Source organism: Alnus glutinosa, chromosome 5, assembly GCF_958979055.1.
Source record: "Alnus glutinosa chromosome 5, dhAlnGlut1.1, whole genome shotgun sequence".
NCBI lineage: Eukaryota > Viridiplantae > Streptophyta > Magnoliopsida > Fagales > Betulaceae > Alnus > Alnus glutinosa.
Genome location: NC_084890.1, coordinates 2,212,665 through 2,225,000, shown reverse-complemented (window position 1 = coordinate 2,225,000; position 12,336 = coordinate 2,212,665). Strand labels below are relative to the sequence as shown.

The 12,336-nt window shown below is 36.3% G+C and overlaps 1 protein-coding gene across 1 annotated transcript; it reads right to left on the bottom strand.

The window, feature by feature from the left end:
• Positions 1 to 6,535: 6,535 nt before the first annotated feature.
• LOC133867773 (putative pectate lyase 2) lies at positions 6,536 to 9,960 on the bottom strand. The gene is made up of 4 exons (XM_062304533.1): positions 9,200 to 9,960; positions 8,234 to 8,337; positions 7,329 to 7,467; positions 6,536 to 7,012 (listed from the first exon to the last, which is right to left on the bottom strand). The coding sequence occupies exons 1-4, from the start codon at positions 9,917 to 9,919 to the stop codon at positions 6,785 to 6,787; spliced, it is 1,191 nt and encodes a 396-aa protein (XP_062160517.1). The 5' UTR covers positions 9,920 to 9,960; the 3' UTR covers positions 6,536 to 6,784.
• Positions 9,961 to 12,336: the final 2,376 nt, after the last annotated feature.

Sequence of the window (12,336 nt, the reverse complement as noted above, 5' to 3'; positions counted from 1 at the left end):
ACACCACTCCAGGGCCCCTAGGGGTGGCTTTCGGGCCTCCCCTAAATGGATCTTGGTGTCAATGTTTTTCAAAATTTTGTTTTTATTTTTTTTAAAAATAAAATTATTAAAAAAATAATATTTTAAGGTGATGTAGCGAAAATAGACACGTGGCACTAACGAAGTTTTCAAAATTGGATGAAAAAGTGATGGAAGGGCCCAATTCAAAAACGCAAAAAAGTTAAGGAGTCAATGTTAAAAATTAAAAAGTAAGGAGCATTTTCAAATCGTGTTGACTCAGAGATTTATTATACATTTACCCTTTTTTTTAAGGTTCGGGTGACTCAGTTTTTAATTTCTAATTCCATTTTGTTTGGCTTCATCATATCTTCTAGTAATTCTTTGGGGTGCGTTTTACTAGAAAAAATTATTCTGTTGGGGAATTCCAGTTTTGCTTATTTGTTACGATAAAAGAATTGTGAAGCCAGATTGATGAAAGTAATCCCGAACCTACGGAGCCTAAGGAGTTGGCCAAGTGGAAGGTCAAAGATGCACGTGTAATGTTCTGGATTTTAGGATCTGTTGATCCTCTTATTGTGTTCAATTTAATGGCATACAAGACTGCGAAGACTATATGGGAGTACTTGCTAAAGGTTTATCACCAAGATAATACCGCACGTCGATTTCAGCTGGAATATGAGATTGTTAGTTTCACTCAAGCAAGGGAATCTCTCCATTCAGGAGTATTTCTCTAGTTTTCAAAATTTATGGGGAGACTTTTTTGATGTGGTTTATGCAAATGTATCTGTTACATCTATCCTTGCTGTTCAAGCTGCTCACGAGCAGAGCGAGAGATCAATTTATGATGAAATTGCGCCCTGAATTTGAGGCTACTCGCTCAAATTTAATGAACCGGGATCCTTCACCATCTTTGGATATTTGCTTTGGAGAATTACTTCTGGAGGAGCAACGTCTTCTCTCACAGGCTACGTTCCAACAAGATGCCAACTCGAATCCAGTTGCCTATGTAGCCTACGGGAGAGGGAAGGGTAAGGATATGCGCAAGGTCCAGTGTTTCAGTTGCAAGGAGTATGGTCATATTGCCGCCAACTGTGCAAATAAAGTTTGCAACTACTGTAAGAAACAAGACCACTTTATCAAAGAATGTCCCACTCGGCCTCCACATCGTCATGCTACTGCTTATCAAGCTACAATGAACACTTCTTGTGCTCCAGGGATGTCCTCAGCTTCTTCTGCAGTCGTATCCTCTAGTCTTACCCCTGAAATGGTTAAGCAAATGATTATGTCAACATTTTTCGCCTTAAGGCTTCAAGGTAATACTTCGCATAAGTCTTAGCTTATTGATTCTGCTGCATCCAATCATATGACCAAATCATCTGATGCGTTGTGCATTGTCCGTCCATATCAAGGTTCATCCCATATTCAGGTAGTTAATGAGAGTCATTTAGCTATTAATGAAATAGAAGATATCAATCCTTCAATCAAAGATATTTATATATCTTTTCGACTGTCTAATAATCTTATTTCGGTTGGCCAATTAGTTGAGAAAAACTGTGATGTCCATTTTTCTCGCGATGGTTGTCTTGTGCAGAATTAGGTGTCGGGGAAGATACTTGCGAAAGGGCTTAAAGTTGGCATACTCTTTCCACTGCAATTTTCTATTCCTAGCAATTGATCTTTGGCTTGTATAACCGTTAATACTTCGAGTGAAGTATGGCACAAACGTTTGGGCCATCCTAACTCTGTTATTTTGTCTTATATGTTCAATTTTGGTTTGTTAGGCAATAAAGAACATGTTTCTAAACACTTGTCATTTGATTGTTATGTATGCAAACTTGGTAAGAGTAAGACTCTTTCATTTCCTTCTCATGGTAGTCGTGCTATTAAATGCTTTGATATTGTGCATAGTGATGTGTGGGGCATTTCTCTTACAATTTCTCATGCTCAATATAAATGTTTTGTGACATTCATAAATGATTTCAGTTGGTATACTTGGGTCTATTTTCTTCGGGCCAAATCTAAGGTCCTATATGTTTTTCAAAACTTTGTTGCATATATTGAGAACCAATTTTCTACATGTATTAAGATGTTGAGGTCTGATTCTGGTGGAGAATACATGTTCCACGAGTTTCATGATTTCTTACATCACAAAGGAATTATCTCTCAATGTTCTTGTCCTTATACTCCTTAGTAAAATAGGGTGGCGGAACGAAAGAACCGACACCTCTTAGATGTTTTTCACACTTTATTGCTTCAATCATTTGTTCCTTCAATTCTGGGTTGATGCATTATCTACTGTAGTTTACTTAATTAATAGACTGCATTCTCAGACTTGAATTTTGATTCTCCACATTACTGTTTATACCATCAACATCTTAGCTATGTTAATTTGTATACTTTTGGATGTGTTTGCTTTGTTCATTTACCTCCTCATGAATGTAACAAACTCTCAGCTTTGTTTGGTAAATGTGCCTTTATGGGTTATAGTATTTCCCACAAAGGTTATGTTTGCTATTATTCTTGTGTTAACAAATTTTGTATATCTCGTAATGTTGTTTTATTTGAGAATCAGTACTTCTTTCCTACTCATGTTGCATCGTTGCCTGAGATTAGTATCTTACCTTGTTTTGATGAATTGCCACCCCTCCTAACCGATTCAAACCCGAACTTGTGTATACTCGACATCGACCAACTTTGCCTCTTCTCGAGACTGACCCTTCATCTAAAACTGTTCCGACAACTTCTCCCAAGATTGACATGACAACCGAGACAGGTCCAATCAATTTTCCCATGCCTCTTGAGCCTGGTCCTCGAAGATCTACTCGGGTATCATGTCCTCTTGAGTGGTATAGTGATTAAGACACTTCTTTTAATACTACTTTGTTGTCTATTTCCATTTCTACATGCTTTTAAGAGGCTATTAAATATGAGTGTTGGCAAAAGGCGATGGATGAGAAACTCTAGGCTCTCCAAGATAATCATACATGGAATGTGGTTCCTTGCCCATCTACTGTTAAAGCCATTGGTTGTAAATGGGTCTTCTCGGTTAAGCTTCGCTCTGATGGGACTTTGGATAAGTATGAGGCATGCTTAGTTGCACTTGGGAACATGCAAGAATATGAGGTGGACTGTGAGGAGACTTTTGCTCTGATGGCAAAGATGACTACAATGCAAACGATTATTTCTATTGCCGCTTCCCAAGGCTACCGACTTTAGTAGATGGACGTCAAAAATGTTTTTCTTCATGTAATCTCAAAGAGGATATTTACATGAGTCCTCCTCCGGGTTTATTTTCTTCAGTATCTTCCGTTATGTGTAAGTTAAAGCAGTCTCCGGTCTCTCTATGGCTTAAAACAGGCTCCTCAGGCATGATTTGAAAATTTTAGGTCTACTTTGCTTCGCCTCTCCTTTGTTCAAAGCCAATATGACTCATTTTTGTTTCTGTGCAAGACTTCGACTGTTCTCGTTCTCTTACTTGTACATGTGGATGATATTGTCATTACTGGCACTGACTCCACCTTGATTGGCCACCTCAAGCAGAATCATCAGGTTTCTTTTCATATGAAAGATCTTGGTTCTCTTAAGTATTTTTTGGGTTTGGAAGTATACATGGATTCTTCAAGTATATTCTTGAATCAGCGCAAATATACCCAAGATTTGATTGGGCTAGTGGGTCTTCAGGATTCGTCTTTGGTGGATACAACTATGGAGGTCAATGTGAAATATTGAAGTGAGGAGGGTGATCTTCTTATTGATCCCACTATGTTCCGATAATTGGTAGGGAGCTTGAACTATTTGACTATTACTCGGACTGATATTTCCTTCGTTGTACAGCAGGTTAGCCAGTTTATGCAAACTCCATGCCACCTTCATTTAGTTGTTGTTCGCCGTATTATTTGATATCTTCGGGGGTGTCTTGGTCGGGGGTTGTTATTTCCGACTCGCTCTCTACTTTGCCTTGTTGCTTGTAGTGTTGCTGATTGGACCAAATGTCCTGATACTTGGCGGTCCGTTACAGGTTGGCCCATGTTTCTTGGTGATTCTTTGATCTATTGGAATAGTTAGAAGCAAGCTTGCGTTTCTAAATCCTCTACTAAATCTGAATACCGGGCAATGAATGCTGCTTGCTCAAAGATTATTTGGTTTCGTGGGCTTCTGGCTGATCAGCTTGGTTTTTCTCAATCTGATTGTACTCCTCTTCATGCTGATAATACTAGTGCCATTCAAATCACTGCTAATCCTGTTTATCATGAGCATACTAAGCATATTGAAGTAGACTATCATTCTATTCGGCAAGCCATGGACATTTGTGTTATATCTTTTCCTTATGTTTCTACTAATCTCCAGATTGTTGATGTAACGACACACCCCCAATGACACAATATTGTCCGCTTTTGGCTCTTCAAATCAAACTTTCCAGGAGGTCACCCATCCTAGGATTGCTCTTTCAGGAGCACGCTTAACTGCGGAGTTCTGATAGGTTCATAACCATCACGGCTTTAAAACACGTTGTGTCATAAATTGTGCATTTATACATATAAGCACATCCTCATTCCTAGGCGATGTGGGACGTCACAATCACCCCCTCTTTGGACCCAACGTCCACACTGGCGTCCCTCATTGGCTTGTGCACGCTCCCACCATCTCAGGCTGGGCAATGGCTCTGATACTATTTGTAACGACCCACCCCCAATGACATAATATTGTCCGCTTTTGGCTCTCCAAACTAGACTTCCTGCTCTCGCAGAAGTACGCTTAACTGCGGAGTTCTAATAGGTTCATAACCATCACGGCTTTAAAACGCGTTGTGTCATAAATGATGCATTTATATATATAAGCACATCCTCATTCCCAGGCGATGTGTGACGTCACAGCTGACGTCTTCACAAAGGCCAAGACAGGACAGAGCTATCAGTTTCTTGTCGGCAAATTGATGCTTCTTGATCAATCAGCATCAATTTGAGGAGGGGATGTTAGTCAAATAAATAACAGCTAGCATATATTTGATACCGTATATATTTAGCTTTAATTATATTAGTAGATACTCTGTAATTATAGTTGCCTTATTAGGTTGATTATAGTTGCGTTATTTGGTTTCTTATTTGTTGTAATTGCTGATATTCAGCATTGTAATTATGGTTTTCTTTTCTATATAATACAAGAACCCTCAAAAAGAGAGGTATTCAATCCAATTGACACTATCAAGTATCAATTATGGACTGATAAATCAATTTGTCAATAACTTTGTAGTATTCCAAGCAATTTCTAAGGCTATAAATATGTCAATAGGGCTCTTCATGTGACGTCAAGATTTCCAGCCATGACGTTCTATCAAAATGGTCATTACAAAAAATTCACATATTTCCGGTACTATGGTATATCTAAATTTGTTTCATTATTTGCAAAAGTAGATTATGAGGCCATGGCCGATCTTACCATGACAACAACCATACAACATGGTTATCTTATTGACCGTCCTAAAAATAAAAACAGTATCGAGTCAATTAACCTTAATTCATAAGAACAGCAATGTTATTGGTGATGATATATATATATCTCCAGAAACTGAAAAGAAGCTATTTACGATCATGAAAAGATTAAATGCAGCTTGACCAGTAACAAGAGGAGGTTACCGAGATACTCCCTCGCCAGAGCCAGTGAACTACCGCTCACGAGGTCATTACACACCACCCTACTAAAGGGCAATGTGTGGCAAATCAAACTATATATGAGATAAAGATATATATGGCCTTCAGTCGGGAAGAGCAGAATATACAAGGAAAGGTAGGCACGTACGCCACTCATTCATTTGAAACACACATGCACTAGACTATCTCTTTTTCTCCGCTAGAAGCTGGAAGAGTTTTTAAGTTTCTTACTACTTTAAGCATCAAAAGTATTCCATGTCAACTCACTCGACATGCTTTTAAAGCTTTATTTCTCAGTGTTTGCACGTACTCTCCGCCGAGGAAGTGGCACATGCATGTACAAATTCCAGCTTCATCAAAGATTAATGAATAAACTTACATGAATTTTATATAAAAACCTTAAAACTTGCACCAAACCAATTAAGAATATCTAATGAATAAATAGCTAAGTACATAAACCAACGAAAAGAATAATAAATAACGGGCAAATTAAGCCCATCAAATAGTGATGGCTCGCCTTTAGATAGCTGGACAATGAATCGATCCTGATTGCTTAATTTGGAGTTGGTGTCTTCTTTACCCATAGAAGGCCATATATATCATCACCAATAATATTTTGGTATTAAACCTCCAAGTTTTAGGATTTTTATTTTTTATTTTATTTTTATTTTTCTCCAAGTATTTTACTTGAAGATCATTCAAAACTTAGCATTTATAAAGACATGATCTATGATCAGTGTTATTTTTTAATTCATTTTTGAAGTAATAATTAAATTTCAATCAAAGTTATTCTTTTTTTCTTTTCGGGCAGCTAGGGTTTTCCTCTTCATGAATAATTTCCTTTATATTCTTCAATTTCAGTTATGTTCAGCATCACCCAACATATATACTGTAACATGCATGAGTACCATATATAATAAACTCAATTTGGATAATCTCCAAAATGATATTTAAGATTTATTACAAGCCCTTGGATTGAAGTTTCCTTCCAACTACGTACTCTCGAGTGCAAACATGCTTCCAAGAAGAAGCAAGTTGTGTATATATATATATCACTTCAGGGAGGAAAAGAAGGAAGAAAAGAGTCGTAAAAAAAAGAAAGAAGCTTTAAGCTTGTATAGTTGTAAGTAGGCAAATCAACACGCTTTACCAGCAACACAAGTGAGAGTGCCAGCCTTGGAAGTGAGAGCAGGCACCATCACTCCATGAGCAACTGCAAATGATTGAGTTTGAGAGTAATATGGAGCGCAACTTCCCCACCCAGATTGAACAAAATAAGCTCCATTCACAAATACATCCCTAGAAGACCTCCATTTCCAATTATGCCAGTTTCCCTGCTTGTTTGGGTACTCTCTCTTCGTAACCTATCATGCAACAAATGCCTTATGAAAATCTAAAGCTAATTAATCAAATTTGCAGTAGAAGATATAAAAATTAGTCGTCTTTCTACTTATTAATAATTACAAATGGTAATTTTAGTTTTTCAATGGTCAAAATGAAGGTGTTTTCATAAAATTTTGGTCAAATTTGATTTTTTGTAAATTTGATTTTCGTACTAAGTGTTAAACTTGTCAGTTGATAAAGCTAAGTAAAAAATCAATGTTAGTTCATGAGACTAAAGTATATTAAAAAAGAAAAAAAGAAAAAAGAAAAAGAGGAACAATTTGTTGATTTTGGCACCTGTTTGTTGGAGTCCTTGTTAGGAGCTATAAAGTAGTTTCCTTCGCTGAAGATGGTTGGATCAGCACTGCCGCCGATGGCATACATACTCCACTGTTCATACTTATTGTTGGCGACATGGGCATATCCAAACCTGACCCTGCAATATTAATTCACCTGATTAATATGAGAATAATATTTGAAGAAATCTAAAATAGAATAATAAGTGTAAAAATAATAGAAAGACAAAAACATAAGGAATTACGCGCGGGTTATTCGGTGTTAGATATTTACTTGCACTACTAGAATTAGCCCTAAAGACTACATTGTCCTCGTTGACTTATTTGTCTACAATATAAAGATCCTTATTTATAGGGTTTAGAGTAAATACAAATAAGGTAATCAAATACCCATGATTTGATTACAATCTCAGTATTTGAAAGCAATTAACTCGTAAATAGAGAATATTACAATATCAACCAAAATGGAATATACGGAAAATATAATATACTTTCCGTATATTCTAACATCCCCTCAAAATCAAAGTGGAAGATCCTGAAACCTTGAGTTTGAGGGAGATGTTAGAATATATGGAAAATATTTTCCATATATTCCATATTTGGTTAACATTATAATATTTTTTATTTAGGGTTAATTGTAATCAAATAATATATTTACTCTAAACCCTATAAATTGAGATCTTTGTATTGTAGACAAATAAGTCAATGATCGAGCACAATATAGTCTTTAGGGCTAATTCGTACTGGTGGACGAAGTGTGTAAACCGAACCACCCGTAATTTCTTGTGTTCATTTCTCTTTCTTATTTTTGCATTTCTTATTATATAGATTTCTTCAATATTAATTTCCAGCTGGCATTGGAAATGATTAGAAATTGGTCATCATCAGCCTCCCTAGCTAGCTCACCTGGGCATCCTCTCAACAAGGCCAGCACCAAAACGGTTAAAGACTATTGTGACTCTCATAACTTTATCTTCACTATATGCGTCGTTGTGTCCAAGCAGCATCACCTGTACACACAATTACTTGCTCAATTTGTTAGTTACACATCAACTAATCTGAAAAATAAATTAATGGTGATGACGGTTAGAATATTAATTAAATGATTAAATTTATTATTTTTTATTAGTTTAAGCTTTTGGGATAATTTGTAATTTAATATGGTATCATTGTATCATAGCAAAGATCTTGATCGAGTTCGAACTTGTCTTTGTAATTTACCTCAAATTTCAATTAAATATTTTAAATGTTGGGCCTCACTTATTAATGAGAAGTGTTAGAATATAGTAAATAAAAAGTATTAATGCAATTTAATATACTACTATATGACTGTCATACAACTGGGATGATGTGTCAGTAAAAAATAGCCCTTAATTTTTAACATGATAACACAGCAATAGATTATGAATTTAAACCTTGACTCCACAGTTCATCTCCAATTTCTAGACAAATATTTTAATTATTGATGGAGAATATTAAAGTATTAATTAAATAATTCAATTTATTCTTTTCTATATATCTGTTTAAGATTTTGAGATAACTTGTGTTCATTTAATATATAAAAGTAAAAGTAATGTTACGTACTCTTTACATCTATTTATCACACTCATTTCACACCGGTTGACATATCACGTTTTAAGCAACATTTTTTTTTTTATGAAACGGGGGTGCAGTGAAGATTACGTACCATTTTTTTTTTACACAGCTCCATCTCATATTTAAAAGTTAAAATTACATTTATTATAAAAGCCCTATTCATTAAACGGGAGCCTAGACCTACTCGATCGTGATCAGGGAGACTGGCATGCAATTTAGCTCAAATTAATTACAGAAAAGAATGACGAACGAAGGAAAACGTTAATGGGTGCTTACCTTATCGTGCTGGGAGAAATAGTTGTTAGAGATGGTGATGGCAGTTGAAGCATGGACGACATCAATGAGGCCATCCGCGCAACGGGCGAGAAAGCAATGGTCAATCCAAACATTCGAGGATGCAAACACAGAAATGCCATCTCCATCTGAGCCTCCACGACGCCCGACATGGGTCGGGCTGCTCCTAACGAGGCCAGACTTCCCCGGCTTACAGTCATGAATGCTGATCCCATGTATAATAACATGGCTTACGCGTTGCACCGTGATGCATGGCCCGTACGCAATCTCCACTTTAGCCCCTCTACCATCAATGGTCTTGAAACTGTTCATAATAAGCTCGTTCTTGAGTTTGATAACCATGTCCTTGGCGAAAACGATCCACAGTGGCTGCGTTTGGATTACACCATATCGAAGCGTGCCTGGTTTGGGGTTTACTGCGTCATCGTAGGGCGTGGTAACCACATATATCTTCCCATATTTTCCTCCTATTGCATCTTTGCCGAACCCCACCGCGCAATCTGCCAAAGCACGGCGGTTGGCCGCCCAGTTCGATTTCGTGCGCCAGCACGAGTCTATTGCGTTCAAAATGGGCTTAGGAGTGCCGGGGGCATAAGGAGTACTCCATGTTGCTGGGGTGTAATAGGCTGCCGCCGAGGTTGAAGCAAAGCATGCTAGAAAACATGTAAGCACTAATATTGGGAGAGGGGCTAGGGCGGCCATGGCTGGCTTAGCTTGTGGGTGGGGTGAGATATGCAACAGCAGGAGATGAAGAGAGGATTAAATAGGCGGTGATGAGATCGAAGGTGCTTCCCACGATTTAGGAGTTGATTTTTTGTGGCAAAGATTTGGGAAAAACACAATTAAAGACGTGGTTGCACGAGCTTAATTAGTTTAATTGGTTGACTTGCTCGATCGATGTCAAGGCAACTCCAAAGGCCAGGTGGAGCTGATTGTGGAGAGTTGCCTTAATTAACACCCGATGTACAGATATTATAGAATACTTTATGATCAGCTTGTATTCCCTGGATACATACATACATACATACGTACGTACGTATGTATGTATGTGTGTGTGAGAGACTGGAAATAACAAGTGTATCTATTAATTCTGGAATATATGGAGATGGCCGGGGACGTGGGAGCTTATGTAGATACTTTTTTTTTTTTTTTTGCTTCACTATGGGGCCTCTAATTAGGGAAAAATTAAAACAAAAACGCAGTTGACATACCCCAAAATCAAGACATAAATTATGTCAATTTTAAATAATATTTTTGGTCAAGGCAACATCTAACTACTTGACCAATAAGATATGCAGATCCAAAAGAATTAAACCAATAAACTAAAGTTTTTTTTATTGGAATATTAAAGGAGGAAATTCTGAAAGGCCTGCCACATTAATTAGGCAATGTAATCAAGATGGACTCCCATATATACGGCATATACCAACATTTTGGCTCAAGCCACAACGCTCATCTGATCCAAAACAAAATTCTATTTAATATATATATATATATATATGGAGGAAGGTCAATACTAAATTCTACCGACTGAATTCCTTTCCTGGCCCCAATTCAAATTAAAAATATAAATATAAATTTCATACAAATTAGATTATAGGAAAATCTCTAAAATTCAATTTCTAAAAGTGTTGTGTGTCTTTTAACATCTAATAAACGCATATTTTTTTAACAATATATTTTTTTCACATGTTTTTTTAATAGCATTAGTGAAAAAAAAAATATGATTCTCATATGCTCAAATGGTACATGACATTTTTAGAGACTCTGTATGAAGAATTCTTACCGCCCATATTGTAGGAAATTTATAATAATAATAATAATAATAAAAGGTTCTCTCAATTTTAAGTAAAATATAGAGGAGTTAATCATTTCATGGTACAAATTAAATTTCACAAATAGATGATCACCTGATGCAGGATATAGATGATCAACAATGGAAAATTTTAATTCTTTTTTTTTTTTTTTTTTTTTTTGACATGTCCACACAAGAAGGGGAAGGAGATTCGAATTAGTGACCTTCGCTTCATGAGGCGTGGTCCCTAGCCGATTGAGCTACCCATCGGGGACGGAAATTTTTAATCCTAGAACAAAATCAAACTACGAATCAAATTAAACAAGGGAATCTGCCAAAAATATGGCAACAAAATCCCTTCTAAATTGCAAATTAAGATATTTTCCTAAAATGGAAAAAAAAAAAATCTTAAAACAACGGATTTTGATGCCCACAACGATACTCACCTAGTGTAGTTAACTGCCCACGACATGGGCATCAAAATAGTTAAGCTTTTCGATTAGGGTCTTACATGTGCCTCTGATACCTGTAGCAAAAATTATATATATAAATAATTAATTCTAGCTCGTTTGAAATTTTCTGAAGGAGCTGTTGTGATCATATATTTAACAAATAATGTTCAGGCAACATACGTGATTAGGTGGCCAGCCGGCCGGGCGGGGAAGAAATTACACAAAAGTTGAGTGAAGCTAGCTAATACACCATATATGATTAGTACGGCCCTCCAAATATGGAATCTTGTCACTTGATGCCAATTAAGGATTCAATAGGGTAGTTCTAAGGTTCAACTCCCTACTCTAATTTTTTCTCTGTGAAGTATATATACACTGAAATAAAATTACAATTGGTATAGAAAATAATTTTGTTGGTGGGGATCCCTCCTCGAATTTACTACAAAATCCTTTACAAAATAACATGGCAATTCATAATTTGTAAAGTAATTAATTAAAAAAATTAGCTTATCAATTATGGACTGATAGATCGATCAATTTGTCAATAACTTCATATTCCAAGCGATTTCTAAGGCTATAAATATGTCAACAGGACTGTGACGTCGAGATTTCTGGTCATGAAGCTCTATCAAAATGGTATTATGGTATATTTAAATTTGTTTCATTATATTTGCAAAAGTGGATTATGAGGCTATGGCCGATCTTACCATGACAATACCCATACAACATGGTTATCTTATTGACCGTCCTTAAAAAAAAAAAGTATCGAGTCAATTAATCTTAATTCATAAGAACAACAATACTATAGGTGATGATATATATCTCTTGAAAGTGAAAAGAAGCTATTTACGATTTTGAAAAGATTAAATGCC